This window comes from Egretta garzetta, unplaced genomic scaffold (genome assembly GCF_000687185.1).
Source record: "Egretta garzetta isolate BGI_Z169 unplaced genomic scaffold, ASM68718v1 scaffold23, whole genome shotgun sequence".
Lineage (NCBI taxonomy): Eukaryota > Metazoa > Chordata > Aves > Pelecaniformes > Ardeidae > Egretta > Egretta garzetta.
The window spans coordinates 2,514,248-2,535,845 of NW_009259237.1; the positions used below are offsets into that span (position 1 = coordinate 2,514,248).

A 21,598-nucleotide genomic window follows, 5' to 3' on the forward strand; every position below is an offset into this window, starting at 1 on the left:
GGGGCTGGTGCGTGGGATGGGGGTTGGGTGTGTGGGCAGGAGCGGGAGCGTGCGTGAAGGGAATATGGGGGTGCTGGGGGGCTGTAAACCGAAATGCAATAGGGATCTTATTGGGAAAAGCGGGCTTTCCTCTTCTGTGAGCCCCCGGTGCGTACTCTGACTTCCCAGCAGCAAGCGGGCTGTGCTGCAGGGGCGGCTGGGGATTCAAGGATGAGGCTAATTCACCTGATGAGGAAGTGCTGAAGCGGTAGGTGTGCTGCGCAGGGAGCGTAAGGTTTATGTAATTGGCTCTTGCATAATGGTCTTTAGCACGTTGCTTTTATTAGCACTGCTACTGTATTTTAACGTAGCTTCTGCTGGAGCGGCTAACGGACGTGGGTGGGTGTCCTGGGCAGGAGCAGTGGAGTCTGCATGCTGTGACGGGGTGGGAACCTGAGGATGTGAAAATTACAGCTCTGGACAGTGAGTAGGGGTGGTTCAGAAATGTGCGTCAGGACTGATTGATACTACCTGACCTCAGGCAAACACATGTCTAAATGGTATTTGGCAACTCCGGTGCTAGGAAAAAACCCCACCACCTTGCTTGTGTCTGTCAGCCAGCTGATGTGAACAGGGTAAGTTTGTTTAAAACACTGTTTCTATCTGCTTTTTGATTCAAGAACATGAAAGTCGTCATTATTTTAATTTCAGTGGTTCAGAAGGGTGGGAAGAGAAAGAAAAAACAGGATGGGGAATGGCCTGGGAAAGGTCAGCAAACACGAAGGCTTGTCTTGCACTGTTGGTCCTTTTTGGGTTTAGCTGGTGCTGGAGTTAGTGGTATCAGCTGTCTTCCTATTAGCTTTATTTTGGTTGTGGTCTCTCTGCCGTACAACAAAAGGTGTCAGTTGTGTTGGGAGATGCCGGTGTCCCAGGAGACCACAGGCAAGCCTCAACTAATGAACTGACATCGTCTTTTCTATCTGCTCTCCTGACATCAGCAGCAAAATTATGCTGTGTGTTCACTTGTCCCCAGAATGGTAGTGGTGGGATCCTTGTTGGTGGGGGATTGTCTACTGTTCTCTGTTGTTAAGCGTGGGTGGTACACTTCACAGATGTTTTGTGACATGTTGCTTTTGTTTTCCAGATGGGATTTCAGTGAAGTCCTTGGGTTGTATCAGTAGGCCTTTTGTTTGGAATAGTTAAAGTTTGTTTTTAGCTCATGCTGATTTCTTAGAACAATTTTTATGCAGCTGGTTAGGCTGGCTGCTTGTTATTTCTCATGAAATGTACTGCTAAAAAACCCCCAAAATCGCAGTAGTATGTAGCATCTTTGGCCTGGGACCACCTAGAGCACACAGTGTTACAGGCCACCTGAAAGTGGTTCAGAGCTTACAAAAAACCCTATATTGTTCTAACTGGCTGCTAGCATGATCTTCTGGGAGTAACTGTACTTGTGGTGCTACTATACAGTTAGCTTTTGAAATCTGTGGGGCAACATTCTATTGTGGAGTAAGCATCTGGTTGTCCTTAGCAATTCCCCACAGCTTGAATACCTTGCTTAAAGTAGGAGATGATATGATGGACCTCCCCCATGGCAACTGAAGAACTTCAGCTGCCCTAGGTTTTAGTGCTGTTGGCAGCAGAGCTTTTCACAGCTGCTTATTCTAATTGTACCTCAAATGAACAAGAACAAAATGAACAATGTAACTCTCACTGCATCAAAGTGCACAATGCCATGATAAATGCATTAATCAACCAGCAGTAGAATCTCCCTTCAGCTGTGCGGAAAAATCCTACCTGTGTGAAGGTTGGTGAAGAGCTTGAAGATTAAAAAAAAAAAAAAGTCAAGCTTATAAGCTGGAACAGAATTGGAAAGGTAGACTAGCTTGTTCTAGATGTGAGGATCATGGCAATTCATATAATTCATTAATTTGCCACATCTTTCAGGCTTTTCCGTAGGGTTTGAGTACTGACCTTCCATTGGTTTTGATATTTAGAGTGTATTAATAGAGTTGTACTCTAGCAGGCTTTTTAAAAGTTGCACATCAATTGTCACCTGAGTTCCTGTTTTCTAACTTGTTGGATCTGTTTGTTCTGTGTCATGTTAGATGAGGATTTTCACTGAACAGTTTATGATTACATTTTTTGTACTGTTGGGATTTTTTCTTAGCCTTGCCACATGAGGAAAAAGCACCTGGAAAATAAAAATTGGCTTTTCTGATGAGTTAACTGGAGAGGGGCAGTCATGTCCTAAGCTAAATTCACCAGGGTTATAATTAAGGGATGGAAATTGAATCATTTCTAAGATGTGTCTGTCTATAGCGGTCTTCTTTGGGAAATAAGTCCTAAATATTTCTGTGAACTCTAGACTTGCTTTTTTATTGCTATATAGAAAGCTTCTTCTGAACCTTCTAAATTTTATACCTTTCCTATTCTTATATTCCAGGCTGTAAGGACATTCTGTGTTACTGAAGGAAGGTGCTCCTATTTGTGGAGTGACTTATGATGTCAAGAACTGTATCATCCTGGGTCTTAAGCTCAGCAAGAAACAGCATTGTTTTACAAGGAAAAGGACGTTTGTACTCCATCTGTATCCCAAACAGAAACAAGATAAAATGGAAGCTTGTTTTCTCCAAGACACGTCTCTACCCTGCTGGGAGCTGCAGCTTAGACAATATTTTCTCCTTAAAAAAAGCATTCCGACACACTTCCACAGAAGAAGAACATTTCTCTTACCAATTGTCTCCATCACAGATCAATGATATACTCAGAGCAGGTGAACTATCCCATAAAATACTGCATTTGAATGGTAAAAATGCAAATTCTGTGTTGAGATTTGAAAGTAACCAGTTGGCATCTAACACCCCTATTGAAGACCGCAGAAGTGCAGCCACTTGCTTGCAGACCAAAGGGATGATGTTTGGAGTCTTTGATGGTCACGCAGGTTCTGCGTGTGCTCAGGCAGTCAGTGAGAGACTACTTCATTATATAGCGGTTTCTCTCATGTCTCGGCAAACCTTGGAAGAGATCGAGCTTGCCGTGGAGCACATGAAACCAGTTCTGCCTATTCTGCAGTGGCACAAGCATCCAAATGATGTAGAGTATCGAGAAATAACTTCACAGTATTTTGAAAACCTGCGGGTTTACTGGCAACACTTACTGGACCTAGACACTGAGCCAGGATTTAGTTTAGAAGAAGCCATGATATGTGCGTTCAAAAGGTTAGACTCGGACATATCACTGGAAGTTCAGGCTCCCCAGGAAAATGAATTGATGAGAAATATTGCCCTTCAGGTAGCTTTTTCTGGTGCAACAGCCTGCGTAGCTCACGTTGATGGTGTTCACTTGCATGTTGCAAATACTGGTGATTGCAGAGCAATTTTAGGGGTTCGTGAAGAAGATGGAACGTGGTCAACTCTTCCTCTAACCCGAGACCACAATGCCTTCGATGAATTTGAAATTAGAAGACTGAAGAGAGAACATCCTAGATCTGAGGAGAAAACCCTATTTGTGAATGACAGGTTACTGGGGATTCTCATGCCCTCCAGAGCTTTTGGAGATGTGCAATTAAAATGGAGTAAAGAATTGCAACACAGTGTTCTTGAGAATAGCTGTGATCTCGAGGCTTTAAATATTTATCAGTACGTTCCTCCAAACTATCATACACCCCCTTATTTAACTGCAGAGCCTGAAGTCACATACCACAAATTAAGAAGCAAGGATAAATTTCTGGTTATTGCTTCGGATGGACTATGGGAGATGCTAAGTAATGAGAAGGTTGTGCAACTTGTTGCTGGACAGCTTACGGAGCTTAATGTGCAGAAACCACAACTGGCTTTTGAGAAACCAGTTAATTTGGGTTATATGCACAGCTTGTTACTTCAGAGGAAAAACAGAGGCATTGCCTCGCTTGACCAGAACATAGCTACTCATTTAATAAGGCATGCAATTGGAAGTAATGAGTATGGGGAAGTGGACCAAGAGAAACTTGCTGCAATGCTGACGCTGCCTGAAGACCTTGCAAGAATGTACAGAGATGATATCACAGTTACTGTGGTGTATTTTAATTCGGAAACAATTGAAAATTACTACAGAAATAATGAATAGAGACTTGCACTGCTGCTATTCTATACCACTAGTCCACTTTGATGCTGAAACCATTGCTGGTTTTTTCTGATAGTCAAGCTGTTACCAGTGTTTTGGTCTGGAAGGTCCTAAATCTTTTTGTTACTTACTAGTCTTGAAAATTAACTTTCTAGAAGTGAGTTTAGTGAAAGTTCCCTGGGTCTCCAGGTCTGCACGTACTGAAGAAAGATGTTTTCCTAAAAGCTCACTGGAATGTAACTGAACTAAAGATTGCTGACCCAGTTCTGATTCCATGGGAACCACTGGTAAACTTGCTAAATGAACAAATGAGACAAATTTCATTGAGACCGGTACAGTTTAATAGAGAGACAGATAATACCTGTAGCTGCATGGAGTGTAAGAAAGGCTCCGCTCTTGTGGAAAATGAGTAGCATCCTACTGAAGCACTGTAATTGAATTAAATAAAGAAACTACCAAACCTTTATTTGATGTAATGGTGTCAGATACTTTAACAAATTGCCTTGTATATGTGAAGACAACGCTAAAGAAGGCTGTTCAAAGAGCCCTGGGATTATCAGACTTTTTTTTTTTTCTTAGTCTTTATTTTAAGCTAGGAAACAAAATCATGTTTTCTTCTGCAATTATTTTGAAGCATGAATGCATATTCTCTTAACTCTGTGTGTGGACTTCTGTGACAACTACAGCTCAAACACACATGAGGGACTTCACAATTCCCTGTTTAGGAGTTAACGTACCAGACTTGAACGTTTAAGTGTCTAACTTGTAAAGAATATACCCTCTTATTAAGTATTGATCTATGAAATGCTGTGCATCAAATCCACCAACTGTAATTTAAATGAAGTTTGACAGGTCTAGAAGTCCAAAAATTTATCTAAATGTAAATACAGCAAAAGAGAGAGCACCTTTCTCTTCAGATTTAACTTACAGGGGGAGAAATAGCAGTGCTGATATTTCAGCAAAATGTGTTTAATCTTTATTTTACTCTTCTTTTTGCCTTTGGACATCGGGTTTTCCTTATAGGTGCAGTCACTTTTCTCTAATGAATGTATGTTCTGATTTCTGAACATATACTTCTGTGTATTTTACAAGTTTTCTGTTATACTGTGCTTTCTAGAGTGCCCATCCAAGCTTGCAAATTAGCTATATTTTCTTAAATTTCACATATGGTGTTCTTTAGCAACTCTTCCTTGTTTAAGCACAGCAGTAACTGTTGCCCACGAGAATATGCGTACTGAGAATACAGGGCTGTTTACTGCTGTTGCTACTGAGTAAGAACTTGTGTGGGTGCAGCAGAGCAGACAAAAATATTGCTTTTTTTCCTGAACTTGAGTTAAAATAAAAGCATTATCCTTCTGCAGTTTAGCAGATTAAAAAGTACTTAAATTTTTCTCAGGGTCTTAAGTAGATGAGATCTTTGGGGCATAAACCAGTAGCAGTTGTGGATTTGAGGCTTTTTGTATGCTTTTCCTCCCAATAAAACTTCTCAGTCCTTTTTCAGGCATTTAAATAATCTGTTTTGAAGATTGATTAGAAGGAAACTAAAGCTGTTTAAAAAATATTCATGCTTTTGGTGATTCAGGATTGACCTGTAATTCAGTGCTACAATTGCAATCTCTAAATGCATCCGTAAAAAACTTCTATTCTGGAAAACTAATTTACTCAATTTTTTTTTTTGTCTAGTGTGTATTGGAGTATGTCCAGCAATTTACCCTGGAGGCAGGTAAACCCTATTTTTCAGATAAAATGAGTAGGTCTATTCCCCTTGATATCAACAGAACAGGATTGCCTTAAGAAATCTGACACTTAAATCTTGGTGACAGGGACTTCAGATACGTCCAAGATGTTACGGAGGCTGCTGAAATTCTTGTTCCTTTGGTCCAATTTACTTTAAAGTGTGCCCTCGTCCTTAAGGCTGGTGCTGTGGAGACTGAGTTAATCTGCCAGAAAAAGGCAAACAATGAAGGTCAGGCCCTGTGTTACCCTCAGGAGGCGTCTGGCCTGCCTAGGAGGCAATTGGGTGAGGAGGGGAGCTCTTCAGCAGTGTTCCTAAAACCTTTTGGCTCTAAGTGAGCTGTTTCCATTTGGTCTTAAAAATCCTTTTGTGATGTCTTGCTTCTGGAAATTTAGACATAAAGCAGTAAAAGAATGCATTTCTAGCCTACCTCTTAATGGAGAAATTACTATACAGTGTAGCTAGAGGAACAAAGGGGCCAAACCATATTAGAGCTGATATGAAGTGATACATTTTTTTATGAAGATAATATAGAAAACTTTTGATGTAGAGTAAACCTGCAACTGCAAAAGTAATGTAGCAAACCAGCTAGTATATAATAATAAAATAAAAATAAGCTGTTTTGTTCTTTTTACCACCCAGTGGTGAAATCTAGGTTGTCTTTTGAAAGTGTCATTATGGCACTGTCATCCAGTGTTAATCCTGGATGTGCTATTTTGTGTAGGCCGTTGTAACTGCAAATCGATAATGATTGTTTTGGGGAACATGCTTGACAGTAAGAAAGGTACTGTTTCTAACTTCATGTTAGTTTTGCTCAGTTTAACATGCAATGCTATAATTATCCTATAGTGGAAAATGATAACATTAAACTAGTTAGAGGCTTGGTTTTGGAGGCTTGGTTTTGTTTTGTTTTTTTGTTTTTTTTTAAATGCAGATCATGGATTTAACTGCATGCTCCCTGGAGTTTGTTGCAGGCCAATGAAAGCAACCTAACCATACTTGTAGTTAGGAAAATAATGATTCGATTCTACCTGTTTGAACTGAATCATAGACACTTTCATCTCTAACTGCAAACACAGTTAATAGGCATTTATAAAAGTAGTATTTTGTGACTTGGAGAATCTACAATGTTTAAAAAAATGAGTGAACTGAATGCATTAATCTGCTCTGGCAAGCACAATGATGCGAAGACTTGAATAGCATGTTTAGAGTCCTGCAATACTGAAAATATGTTGGAATGAACATCTTTGCAGGCAGTCTGTTTAGTTTAGGTTGGATAGTTCTGCTTGGCATTCATTTTCTTTATTTCCTTAGTGTTCCAGAGAAGCAATAGTCAAAACCAGTCACACAAATTCTGTGTCTCAAAATGTGGTATTATGGGCATTATGACTCTCAAGTAAAACATTTGAGGTTAAACACTAATGTAAATACTAGAAAAATATTTTTTTCCTAAAACTTAAACCTTTGGTTGAAATGCAACTTTGCCAGTTTTTTTTTTTTTCTCCAGAACTCTTATTCCATGTTCCTAAATTATGATGCTTATTTTATATTTAAGTATTCGGACCTTCATAATGTATTTGGAGCTTTGAGGGGTCTTTTTGTTGGGTTTTTTTTTTGTAACTTCTATGTAAACAATGAGGGGAATCACTGTTTTTGTAAGTAAAAATTTCACACTTATAACTAATCTTCATTAAGTGGATGAAAGACTTAATGTTTTGGTTGCTGTACTGGAATCTGGTATTCTTTCTGCTGAATGCTCATATGAAAAGATGCCAGATTCCAGGTCAGAGAGCATAAATGCTCAAGCTAGGATAAAAGTAAATAGTTTGAGTAGGTGGTGTGAGTTTGCTTAAGTGTTTGTAGTGCTGCAGTTTTCCCACAATGGAAATAATTGTTTATATATAAAAGTAAGGACATCTTGATACTATTGAGGTTCTGCTAAATTAACCGGTCAGCAGAGGGAGCACAAGTTCACTGGCCAAAATATCCAAATTGTGCTTTAGTTAATCTGACAATCTACGTAAAAATATTTTAACTTTGATAGGCTCACGTGCACATGTGTGTCCAGCAGCAGTTAAAGCACCATTGTAATGTGCACATCAAGTGTGTGCTGTAATTGTCTTAAAAATAATGCAAAAAAACCTATAAATACATCATCTATAGAAGCATTGATTAAATCATTGAATTACAACAGACTGGTAGCAAGGCAAGTGTTCATGTACTTAGTCTTTGAGGCTTAACTTTATTTCCATTAATTCTAAATGCTTTTCTTTTTTGGGGAGTTAAAAGGAAATTTGGGACAGATTTTTTTCTTTTTTTCTTTTTTTTTTTTTTTTAATTCCAAAAGAAGATATTTGTCTAAACTTTGAGGAAGAGTTTTTTGGAAGTGTTCATTGTTTTAGTCAAACAGAGCTTCTGTGTTCAGAGATACAATTGTACTAAGAACTGAAAGTAGAACTGTGCACGCTTTGTGGCCTTACCATATATCAACTGGTCACACTGGTGGTGTGTGCTCTTTACTACCACAGGTTTAATACTTCAGTAGAAAGTAGAAAAGTAGGACTCCCAGGCATGTGTTTCTCTTGGAGTTACAAAGCATGGTGTGACATGAAGAAAAAAGGGTTTTTCTTCTTTATATCTGTTGTGGAGAGGTTAACTTTGAAAGAAGTATTATTGTCAAATAAAACACTTGAAATTTTACAAATCTTTGTCTTTATCCTGAAAAACCATTTCAAACTGCTCCTGTCGGATCACTCCGGTTGTCAGTCAGGTAAGAGTCTTCTTATCGCATTATTTAATTTCTGCTCAGGGTCTTTACAGCCCGTTGGCCTGCACTACAGCACCATGCGTCTACTTGAGTTTGGTTTCTTTGAGCCTGTGCTGTCGGAGACTCTCAGAATGGTTTGACTAAAGCCCTTTAACAACTTGAAGGAAAAAGATAGCTGGGTGCCAAGCGATTGTGAAAAGGAAGCAGAATTGTGGTTTTTATTTGGGTTAAGCAAACTTTAACGGGGCACTTCTCATTTCTTAAAGAGAAAAAAAAGTATGGTTTTTGCCTTCTGGCAACTTTTTTTAAATTAGAAAGAATGCTGAGGGGGAAAAAAGTGGTGAATGAGCAATGCTTAAAAGCCTGCTGGAACCCTAGGCAGCAGATAAGTGGGTCATAAAGCATACTTCTCGTGCCTCCCTGCTGAAATTTTGGAGCCAGTCCTATAGGGACTTGTTCTAGAGTGGGTTGGTTAGTTCAGACTCTGACTTCGTACTTCTCTCAAATCTGCCAAAAGATGCAAGCTGTGCAAATAGTTCTTCCTGGCTGTAGGCTACTGAAGAGCATTAGAAACCAGCAGCTTACTGTCAGCTCAGGGGGGTTCTGAGCTCAGACATGCTCTTTTCTGTTCTTGTTCAGCGTGCTTTGCTTCGCACTCTCTGAAATGGTCTTTGTTGCTTTGAGGTGGCTCTTGCATCACTACTTCATGCTCCACAGTTCTGCGTTGTTTTTTTGTTTTTTTTTAACAAAAAGGATTTAAATTTCCGTGCTTTACTGAATCAATCTTTGATTTCATACCTGCAGAACCGAGGTTGGCCAGAAGATGTCATCTGAGTTTTGCAAAAGGAGAGCTGTGTTACGACTTCAGTCTCTTTGCTTTTATATATGTATTTGTAACATAAATTTCAGCTGCTACTGAAAAATGGAGGGAAAAAAAAAGTCCGCAAATCACTTGCACACATCTTAAAAATTCTGTGACTGCGTAATCTGAGCAAGAGTTTGATTAACTTTAATGTTAGTTGCCAGTATTGTCCGAGTACTTTACCTTCATGGTAAGTGGTTAGAAACAGAGACTCAAACATACCTCAGGCTGAAGTTTGGGATTAAACAGAAGGTAAACAAAGTTTTAGTGGCCCAAGTACCCTAAGTGGTTAAGCTTTGTGGATAACAGTCTCCTTGCCCTGGCACTGCTAGGTATGAGAATGTGAAAGTGAAGCCAAGAGGCACTTGTCTGAATTTCCTGAAGAGTCTTCAGCTGCACAAGAGGAAAAGATGCTTCCTATGCTGAAGAAATGTTTATTCAGCCATTAGTGGAGTGTCTGGACCTTGCTGTCAGGCAGCTCAGAAGCTGCGGGTGGCCACAGCTGCCCCATGGCTATGCTATGGATTAGGTTAAATTGGTTTGGTTTGGACAAATTTTTAGTCCAGAAACTACATTGAAATGCTCCAGGAGGAACTTGCTGCTGTGAGGAGCTGGAGATCTACTGTTCAGCCTAGGTGTTCACAGAGATCTTGGTTCAACCTCATTGTCAGCTGGGATTCTTGAATAAGATGAGGGTTTGAGAAATAAATTAGTGTTTGGTTTGTTTAGTGGTGGAGGGGTTTTGGCCCCTCGCACCTTTTTTTTTTTTTTTTTTTTTTTAAATTTTTGCCTTTATCTTCTGGTAAAATTTGACTGCATTGGATAGTGCTTATCAAAACTTGCATCTCTTGCTGTTGCTCTTTCCACACCCCACTTCTCTCTCTCTTCTTTTCCCATTACTCCATAGTGGTTTGTTTTCTATTTATTGTTCTGGGTAACTATTTTAAGAAAAAGGGGTCAACATTGCCTTTTTTTTTTTTTTTTTTTTTTTTTTTATGAGGAGGGGTTCGTGGCTTTCTTCCACACACAGCAGGTGAGGGAATTCTAGAGTGCGTCAGGACGTGCTTTCAGCCTGGTGTGTATGTGAGTGGTCCTACAAGCAGTTATAGAAAAGTTTTTTCAACTGTTTGCTGTTACAGCAATGTTGTGTTATAGCACAGCAAATATCAAACATCTGAAGTGCTGGGTGATAAACAGTAGTTGCTTTGTCGTCTTTGTTATCAAAGATGGAAGTAATGCATCCTCCTATTAGGCCAACTTTACCTTCTGTTTAATCCCAAACTTCAGCCTGAGATATGTTTGAGTCTCTGTTTCTAACCACTTACCGTGAAGGTAAAGTACTCGGACAATACTGGCAACTAAACTGAAAGATTAAAATGATGGGCGGTAGTGGGGCAGAGCAAAGCTGCAGTGTTTGGGTTACAGAGTTGATTCTCCATGGACTTGGGTCAGGTTCTGATCTCAAACCCATCTGATACATTTGCTAATCATCTTTGCTGTGTTCTCTCTCTTTTGAAAGTGAAATCTAGTCATTTGGCTAGATTTTCAGAGAAACTAGGTCATGACTAAAATCTTCCAGGGTTGGGGCTCATGTTGCACCATCTTCTTTTAAACAAAACAAAATAGCTATCTCTTAATGTTTGTGAGCATACATAAAGCAAATGAGCTGTGCATCCATCCCTAATTCTGATGTTGCCACGCATTAAGAAACTTACTGTTTGCCAGTGGCTTTCCTTGCTGTGATATCTCCTGCGAGTTCCTGAGGCATGTACACAGGACCTTAATCTCATTTGCGGAGCTGTGCTTATGAATAAGAGATAATTTCTGTATTTATTAAACTATGATAATAGTAGAGAGTAAATTCCCTAATGACCCTGATCCTTTTTCAAAAAATGTGCCTAGCACTGCTGAAAAGGTTGGTTACTTTAAACGGAGTCATAATAAAAATAAGCCCCATGTTTTTGAAATCTTTGGCTACAGTAGAACAGATCGCACTAGTCAATAGGCTAAAAGTTTCTCTGGTGACCTTATGCAGAAGAGAGTGTAGAACTCTCTGTAAAAACCACAAAACCATTGTGACATCGCTGCCCTTATTTTTCACAGCTCTGTTACAAAAAGAAAACGGGGATTCAATTTCATTTTTAATTCAATTTCTGTGTGGTTTTCCAACCACCTGACATAAAAGTAGGCATACTCTATTCCCTTTTCTGGAGTGCTAGTTAATTTTTTAAGTGTTTTTTGTTTGTTTTTTTTTAGTCGGGCTTTTAGAGGCATTCTAGTGTCATTTTCAGCGAATGCTTGTAATAAGCATTTCTCTTATTCACCTGCCAACTCATCTTTTATTCATCCTGCTGATGAAAACAATCTCCTGTGAAACTTCTGTTGTTGAAAGAGTTCAAAAACTTTCCCATTACAGATGTAACAGATCCTTTTTCACCTTAGTGTAAGAATTTTCTATTACTTCATTACAGGTTTTTGAAGAAGTTAAGAATTGTAAAGTTCTGATGTTTAATTAGGGCAGCAGAAATAATGCAACTCAGTAAATGTAACAACAGGTGAACCTGCACTTACTTTTTGTTCTTACTGCAAAATGCCAATGTTGTACTGAAACAAAATCTGTCTGTCCTTGTATTTCCTCAAAACTTCAGAGGTGTAGATTGGTGCAGCTGTACCTGAAGTCCTTATTCCTCAAACACTCGTGTTACAGCAGTGGTACCAAACGCGCAGGGGAATGGCTACTTGTAAAGTTTGGCGTCTTGGGAACTGCAGCTGAGAATAAATTAATTGGCCATGTGCATTGATGGAAAAAAGGAAGCACCCACAATACTGGCTCCCTTCTTTTCCATGTAGGGTAAGAGTATGCTTGTGTAGGAATTTGCAGAGATACCACTGAATGAAATCTGGTTAAATGATGATTAATTTTTCTTACTTGAGTTGAAATTGCTAATTGATGCAGACTGTTGGTAGCATGATCTCAGCTCAATTGCCGGTACCTCTTTATTAAAAACTAGCGAATGACTTGGCTGTAATCAAACAGCTTTTGTAAAAACTGTAAATTGTTGCAGGAGTTCACATGTCTAGATAAAAATGTAAGAGTTACTAAATACATTTGAAACAGGTTGTACTATTCACCAGACCAAGTGATTTATGCAGCTTTTTATACTATATATATATGTATCTAAAAACTGTCATTTGATCTACAGGTGAAAAGCAAGAACTGTAGGCAAGCTAGTATCCTAGACAGTCATGAGTACAGAGATTTTGCTACTTTAAATATATTTTTGTAATATGAAAATGTGATTTTTATGCTCTATGAAGAGGTATGAATGTGCATCCATTTAAACTTTTATTTTTATCTAGTGAGGTTTTCTGTACCTGACCAGATGAAGTCTTAGCCCCTTCAAGAGCTTTCCCATGAACTTAGAGGCATGACTGCATGTTTCTGCCATGCTCCTTAGCAACATGTCAAACTCTCCCTCTTACTTTCAAGATGGTGTTGAATTAAAACAAAGCATGACAGTGATGTAGGTATTGCCTCGGATGTCAGATCTCTTGAGGCACTGGTCAATAGGATCATTATCCTCTGAGCTGTGGCCATGGATGAAGCTGGTAGAGTAAAAAAATCAACAAATGTCTACCTCTAAAAAATCATGGGATATTTTGATTCCCTGGCCTGGAGTAGAACATGCACTGCTGTGCTCTCCCTTGAGACCACATAAGATTTCACTGCCCTAACATCCTGGGACTGGGTCCAGAGGCAATTGACCTCTCCTTGAAAAACTCGGAAGGACTAAGAGTGTGAAACTCCTGGATGTTGCATTCAAACTGCAAAAGAGACGTCATTTTAGATGTGCATTACCCAGGACTCTGAAGATTGTAAGTTCATATTCTTATGGTTGTGCAGAAGTATTTTAGCTATTGGCTGATGGAGTGTATTTTTGCTTCTTGCTGGCCAGTTCTTGAACTTAGCTGCTATTTTTGGTAGCAGAAATAGCTTAGATCAATAACCTATTAATAACCTATTCAAGCCCAAAGTTGTATTCATCCTCACTCTCCAAACAAGAGGTATTTCCATTGTTCATTATTATGTGCCCCTTCCATTTCAACCCTGAACACATAAATCATAAATGAGCTTGAAGTATTCATTTCCCTCTTTCAGCACTACCTCTATCTAGTATTTGCTGACATGGCTGCTTATAACTTATTTTTGAGCACAGTCAGACGCTGTTTTCTGAACAGATGAATGCATTGTTGTAAAGGACTCTATAAATAGAATTTAGGGGCCACCAAAATGAGAAATTTTGGCTCATTAGGATCTCAGCTGGAACAATGTGATCTGATAGACAGAAGTTTTTAGCTGATGAAAAGAAAGCTAAGACAGCTAATTGGTTCTGAACCTTTACATTACAAATGGACTATTTTTATATTACTGTTAAGGGTGATAGAAACCATCTGGAAAAGAGATTCAAGGCAGCATATATTGGAAGGAAAGGAGAAAAAACTAGGGTAGTTAAGGAAAATATATGAAGTGTATACAGTAGGATAAACAAATGATTTCTGGTATACTGAGCTATCCTCTTCAGGTGAGACTTGTATAAAATTAAAATCTTGTTAACCTCTGCCTATCATCTTCATATGTAAGCGGCAGATATGTCTCTTCTGTCAACACTTGGTGCTGAAGTGGTGAAGTAAACTTATGGATATGTGATTCTATTTCAATATCTCGAGTAGGATTACTAATGGAAAATGCATGAAACCTCTAAACTATCTAGTCTCATGGAAGACTAAAGGCTTACTGCATCAGCCCAGAAATATGTCCTCGGGAACGTTGGGTAACCGTGTGGAGGTTCTGCTCTGAAGAAGTGCCTGGCACACAGTGCCTCCCAGAAGTTCAGACTCTGGTGTTGGGGCACTGTGAAGACTTTGCCCTAATTCTTCCCTTACTGGCAGGCTTCAAACATGGTTGGATGCCAAATTAAGTCAGTTAGTTTTACTATAGTGAAATAATATCCTAACTAACGTCTTTACTTCCTCTTTCCTTACTGAGAAGCAAAGCATGCTGTGCAAGGTGAAGATCCTGTAATCGTGAGACACAGTAAGTAACTGAGGAGGAGCTCTAGACCATTTTTCTAGGATGTGTACATTTACTATTTAAGAATTACATTGTCTCCCTGTTTTCCACGGTCCTCCTAGGACATCTTAACTTTAGCTGAAACCAGGTGAGTCCATGTTTCGCTTCTAGAACCAATGTTTTACAGGAGAGACTGGTGACATGATTTTCTTTATAACTTATTTAAAATTATTGTGCTTTAAATAAGGGGCCTGTGAAATACGAGTGAGATAAAACACATGCAAGTATGGGATGGGGTCTTTGAGTGGCAGCAGACCATATAGCTTTGGTAATTAAAAATTCAGGGGATACCAGTTGTTAATAGCCATTTGTGACTGTTATGGAAGCGTGCAGCTTGGACACCCTTGTCATGGTTGTCCTGCTGTCCCCTATATGCAATGTTCAAGAAAGTACATATACTATAAACCCCTAAAAAGGAATAAAGGATAGAAAGGGAAACTGATAAAGAAGTGAGAAAATTTGCTGAGATCAGATCATCTTGGGAGCAGATAAAATCTGGGAATCCTGATAGTATGTTGTGCCCTGCTGCTGGTTCCCAGCTCTTAGCTCAGACTCTGCCCCATGGTGTAGACAGGCCTGACGGAAGTCCTGTTTCCTCTTCCTAAGTATGGAATAATGAAATTTCTCTGATGTTAGGTATTTTCTTGTTCATATCCAGAACTGCAAAATTAATCTAGTTATACCAAGAATTTGATCTTTCAAGAGGACCATTTAAAGAGATACTTTTAACTTTGAAAAATTGTATTGACTACAAATCTTTTTTGAAGTAAAACAGCATCTAACTTTTGTATCTGAAAGATTAAGAACCCTTTCCTCTGTACAGTACTGCATTAAGAAAAGAAGCAGTGATAATGGCAAGACAGGTGGTTAATTTTCCCAACTATTTTTTTCACGTCTTTTGGGTGATCAAGGCAATTGCTGAACTTACAGAAAGAACTGCAAATGTTTTTGTAGACTCAGTCATGCAAACCTAACGGGAGGGATGTGTGAAGTACCTGAAATTAGTTGCATTTTGTGTTTGTGACTTGACAAGCTGCCTTTTCTTACACAGTGCAGATTTTTTTAGAGAAACATGAAGTATTGTCAGTCTCGGTATTCACAGCCTGCATAGCTGATAGGATTTAATGGAATATGGGGCCCTGACTCATCAGCAATTTAAATACGTGGCCAGTCTTAGAGATGCTGTAGAGCATGCAGTACAATGCAGAGGTACCTGAGCTAACTCCAGAGCTAATTAGTAGTAATTTGGCACTTTGCTGGATTAATTTGCCTCACTAAAAGAGGACAATTTACTTGGATAGTCAGTTGACTGCAGTTGGACCATGACTGTTCCCTGCTTGCTAAGTTGTAGATGCGCATTATTTCTCTGGAGCGGCTGTATAGCACAGTACTGCTGTCATGGACGGGACTGTAACGCGAGGTGGTGGCCTAGGTGGAAGCCAGTTCTAAAACGTAAAGGCAAGGCTAATGCTTAACTCATGCTGTTTAAAGTCTCTGCAAGTGGTTCTGTATAACTGACGGATCACTGTAAGACGTCTTTTTATTTTCCAGTAAGCAAGAACAGACATTAAGAAAAACAATAACTGTGAAGTTGTGGTCTTATTCTGTTTAATCTTAATTAAAATGACAGGAAGAATGAGTGCATTAAGCCAGTCTATCTTTTTTCTTGTGTTTATCATTTCTATTGTTAATGCATATAACTCCAAAGTGATGTCTGTCTGTCCTCCTGTGGTTTTTGAAACTTTTTTTAAAAATTGTTCTTTCACTTCCCTAGAAGAGGAAATTTCTGATGAACCTGTGCAGATATATTTCTTTGACTAAGCATTTTGTAGGAAAAGTAGAGCTATTAAAATAGATTCAGAAGCCAGAAGGAGGAAAACTAAGGCTCAAAGATCATTGTATCCTCCTTAAATTGTGTCATATTACAACTTTGTCCCTTCTCAAACAAGCAAGTATGAATGGGCAGTTTGTCTAAGCAGATTTTTTTAGTGTTTGCGAGGCTCAGATGACTCGGAGACAGTAGCAAAGACTACCGTGCTCACCTTCAGCTAACTTGCTGTGTATGGAGTATCTAAGCTGAAAGGACAAACTGATTTCTTTACAAACTATTTCAATTTTAGATTAAACTAGTGATCTTACGCTAGGGGTAGTGCAAGCCAGGACTGGTTAAGGAAAACAAAGTAACAGAAAATCGAGTGCTGACCTGAAAAATAAAATTGCTGTGCTTGTTTAAAAATTACTGAAGTATTTCCTACATGCTTGGTTTTTTTTCCTTCGGTCTGTATGGATTTGTAAACCTTATGTGCCTTCTTGCAAAGGATGTGCTGCTTTACATTGTACACAATGTTTGTGAAAGCATGAGATTAAAAATAAAGTATTGCCTAAATTTTTTGGGGCATATACACTAGACAGATACTCATTTTGCTGAGACTTATGTGAGGAAAGAATGTATTTGATACAGTGGGAAAAGAACAATCATAAAGTACAAAACATTAGCAAGTAATACTAAATTGGGATTATTCGATATGAAAGTCTCAATGGTGTATCTTGCCGCCTTATGTTAGTGCATTAAATACAATAATACACATCCTTAAAATGTGTGTACTGTGCTCACAGTCACTGTCTCTAATCGAAGTTGCCAATCACCATTACCTCACTGAATAGTTCTATGTATAGATGTTGACTGGCTGCCTTAGTCATCAGCAGCCAGTGTAGTGTGTTACCATCTGACTCACACTGCATTTAATTGGGTACTGATGGAGGAGTGAATTGTTTCAGATAAAAAAAAAAAGAAACCACTTACAAATGTTGCTGTGTTAAGCTAGGCCCTCTTGCTTCGTGAAAATGCCTTGTTAACAGGTGTGGTACTGTGGAGCCTAGGTGAGAGCACAGTGCTTTCCCAGTGTACAAGGAGCACTGTGTCCTTGGGAGCTGGCAGATTTCGAACCTGTACCAAAACACCTTTGGTGCACGTCGGGCAAATACCGAGGTTAGGTCACTGAATCAAACCTCCAGTTGTTTCTTAACTATCTCTGGTCAGGCAATTGTTAACACAGACAAGCTAGGGAGCCAATTTTCAGAGGCTGCTACATTTCATAGTCTTAAATCTTTAAAAGAGATGATTCACAACCTTTATTCATTAATGGGCATCTGATTCATCGCTGGTTATAGTGGAAATAGATTTTTATATTGCAGTATAATTGTTCATACTGCTTTATAAAGACTGTGCAATTATTCCTATTATTGATGTCTATTTGGAGGATTTATAGCTTGTCTGTAAAACCTATAACTGCCAAGCTACAACATTAGAGCAATCTCTATCTGGAAGTGATTTAAAGCGGTAATTTTTAATTCATGAAAAGGTTTTTCTTTAAAAAAAAAAATTCTCAAAGCATTCACAGCCTTCTTAGTAGCATATAGATCACTGATTTTCATTTAAAAATGAAAAATGAAATAACTTTCTGTTGGTTTAGCTAAACTGGAATGTTTCATAGTTGCACGTTTCAGTCTCTTGCACTCTGATTTTCACAGGATAAAAATTGGAATGTTTGAAGGTAATCAACAAAATATTACAGGGAAATAAACCCTGCAATTATTTTTTTTTTTTCCTCAGGAAAGGGGAAAAAACCGTATTTTTCTATGAAAAGGCAGTTCAGAACTTCCATCAGCACTTTTTAAAGTTAAATGGCTTATTCAGGAACAGCTTAGAAGAAATGAAGTATTAATTCTTGAAGTTTCATTGCCTATAACTTGAGCAGACCGATTCTGATTGAATCATGACAGTACAGTGCTGTTAAGCTTTAAGGACACATCTGTTTTGTGCAACCTTGTGAAGAAACTTGATAATTGTGCCATAACTGCATTTGAAACGTGCTGCTTCCTGCACAGTAGACATTTGGATCATTTCTTCTTGGAAGCTGGCTCATTTAAGAATGGTCACTAGCTCGAGGCTGACTTGTATTAGCAGGCATATGGTGGCGTCTTTTGTTTTGTGATTTTTGGGGGGTTGGTGGTTTTTTGTTTGGTGTGTGTGGTGTTTTGTTGGTGGTTTCTTGGTGTGTGGGGGTTTTTTTATGTTAGTGCACATTTTACTAAATTGCCTGGGAATTCCAGGGGTCTGGCATACTGCTGGGAGAGCTAAGCTAGCTAATAGCACCAGAATGTTCTTTGGCATCTCGAAATTAAAGGAACTGACTCATTTTGGGACACTTTTATTCATAATAAGAAAAATAATAGTAAAAGCAAATCTGACATTTAGCATTTACTATTCCCATAATTTGGCCCAAAATGCTTTGTTTAGCTTTCAGATAGTCTTTGGCCAGCAGTAACTGTTAGGTCTCCCTTTCTGAACATCTCTGTTTCAGAGACTGAGACTGCTGAGACGGGGTGTTAGCAACTTTGCAAAAGTTACGGTGTGGTTTGGGCTGATGGAGTTTATGCCAGTGATACTGTAAAGTAATTATCTGAGAAGAGATTTGTCCTGGTCACTAGGGCAGAAAGCTTTCCCTGTTGTTTTGAAATGATTGTTAGAAAAGACTGTGTCTTCTTAGTTATAGCATGTGTAGGGAGTGGGTGAAAACACTGTTAACACCTGGAGTTTTTATGGGTAAAACTAAATCCATTATAAGCTTTCAGATACCTTGTCTTCAAGATCTATTTCTGTCCAAAGGCCCTACAGTAAAGCTTAAAAAGACGCTATCCATGACCTTCAAGAACATGGAGAAATCTTTAAGCCAAATGATTCTTCCATGTACCTATGTGATTCTGATCCCACTTCTCAAAACTAAAATCTCTGTTCTTATACCACTGAGTATCTGAAGACTTCACCTAGCTGAGTAAAATCTACTTCTATCTGGTAAGGTCTCCAGCATTATGGTTGGTGTGGAAGCTTTATCTCTGTCACCTCCCACAGGTTCTCTCTGAAGTTTCTATCTCTGATATTCAATCCTCGTATCCCTGAACATTTGGGATACTTGATTTTCATGATGTATTTTTTACAATTCTCATGACAACTCTGTTTCTATTTCATGTGTTCCTTTTTACTCTTCAGGGCTTGTTATCTATTTCCCATTATTATCATTCAAGTTTCTTAAGGAAACTGTTCATTCAATGTCAAGGCATTTTTTTGGTTGTAAAAGCACAAAACTGAATGCAAAACTTTTCCATGAGTTTTATGTTCAGGAGATAGGACTGACTAAATTTATATTTATGTGAACAGAAATCAGCTGAAGACCTCTGAACATCCAAAATACTGCTGAGGCTCTTTGTTGTATTCTCCTCCTGTTGCTGGAACCATGACTGAAATACGGTATTTTCCAACTTCACAGAGTTCCCACAACTTTAACCATAACTATGAAAATGTAGTCTATGTACTTTTAACTTTATTTGCTTTTCCCACAGTCCTCCATGCATTTATTTTTTAATATAAGTACAGCTGATAGATAAGAGGTGTTTCACCTTTCATTATTGTCTTCTGAAATAGTAATTGCTGTCAAGATGGAAGTATTAAAAGGGCGGGGAAGAAAACAGGCTCATATCTGTTTATATATACAAACGTATTTTACGCTATCTTTTATTGCTGTATTTCTTTGAAATGGGGAAAAAACGCTCTCTTTTGGCAGTTTTCTCTGAGGACTGTGAATAGTTTCCAAGACAAAGTTAGAGAGTAACTGTAGCAGTGAATGAAACATGACTGTTTTCTACCACACTTTAGACTGGGCAAAAAGAATTGGTTTTATGTTTGTGTCTAGCTGGGTGATACAGAATGTGAAGATCCCTAATTTTAAATTGTACTTTTTGAGATGCTCTGGCCGTATGCGTAACTTTGCTCTGATGCTCTAGTGTCAGACACCACTTATCAACTGTTTTATTTCTGTGTTCTTTTATCTAGTGATTCACCTTCTAGGAGGGAGCACAGCAGGATTAATGAGATAATCTTATCTTTTACAAGACATTGGAAATGGCAAAGTAATAAGATGTACTAATACTGCCTTTAACCTAATGTACAAAGGATTTTAAACCTTAATTCTATGATGGGTTTTATTTTGTTCTCATTATATTTAACTCAAAACTCAGTTTCAAGCCAGAAAAAGACAGGGAAATGGAACAAATAAAATGTAATTTGTTCGCCGCTCAGAAGGCATGTTGTCAGTTAAAAACACCACTGGATGCATATGAACTTGTATTAATACACAGTTGTCAAATAACTACACTGTACTGCTTGCTCTGCCTGAGAAATTATACTTGGTACTTTGGGTTTGCCAGGGGAACAGGGCTACAGTCTCAGCCAAGGACACAGGCTTAAGCATCTGCCTTACTTGCGAATAAGGGCTTTTGTATGGTATCTAAGATTACCTCTGTTGTACTGGTGAATTGAGGAATATCATCTGTGGCTGCTCTTTTAAGTTTACTTGCACATCTTTCTGAAAAGACCAATGATGACGTGCTTTTTGACACTTCAAAAATACCTGTTGCTAATGGCTATAAATCCATGTCACTTGGAATTTTTCTTTACTGTAGCTATGTCTAAGTGTTTGTATTCTGGAAATGTGGTGGTGGGGGCTCTTTGCGCTTCAGTTTTGCACTCAGTTCTATCCACTTCAGACAACAGTAGAAAAATGCATTTGTCAATGAACAATGTTCATACGCTTTTTCTTGCATATGTTTTCAAAATTGTAACTGAAAATCACGAGATAGCATAAAACCCAAAATGACTCTGAGTGGAATGCACGCTTTCATTTCAGTGTGAATTTCCTCTTGCCCATATTTGCATTGACTTCACCTTTTGAAGAGAAGAGCCAAATTCTCTGCTACCACAAATGTCTGAAATTCTGCTCAAGCCTATAAACCGTCTTATAGAAGGGCACCTGGCCCTCTTAAAGCAAGGATGCCTTGGATAGACTCTCTGGCTAATATAGATTTTTTTTTTTTGAACTAATTTCACAGTAGAAGTTTCCTATGTTTCTGAAAAACAAAGATATTTTTCAACCTTCAGTCTTGAAGACTGAAGTGTTTTTTTGA

The 21,598-nt window shown here is 38.6% G+C and overlaps 1 protein-coding gene across 3 annotated transcripts; it reads left to right on the top strand.

Moving 5' to 3' along the window:
• The first annotated feature begins 54 nt into the window (after window positions 1-54).
• PDP2 (pyruvate dehyrogenase phosphatase catalytic subunit 2) lies at window positions 55-4,612 on the top strand. Of its 3 annotated transcripts, XM_035891521.1 has the most exons (3): window positions 55-247; window positions 521-614; window positions 2,426-4,611. In XM_035891521.1, the coding sequence occupies exon 3, from the start codon at window positions 2,482-2,484 to the stop codon at window positions 4,084-4,086; it is 1,605 nt and encodes a 534-aa protein (XP_035747414.1). In that variant the 5' UTR covers window positions 55-247; window positions 521-614; window positions 2,426-2,481; the 3' UTR covers window positions 4,087-4,611. The 3 variants fall into 3 exon arrangements, with proteins under 3 accessions (XP_035747414.1, XP_035747415.1, XP_009634208.1); XM_035891522.1 differs by lacking the exon at window positions 521-614 and having other exon boundaries at window positions 2,426-4,612; XM_009635913.2 differs by having other exon boundaries at window positions 55-614.
• The last annotated feature ends 16,986 nt before the right edge of the window (window positions 4,613-21,598 follow it).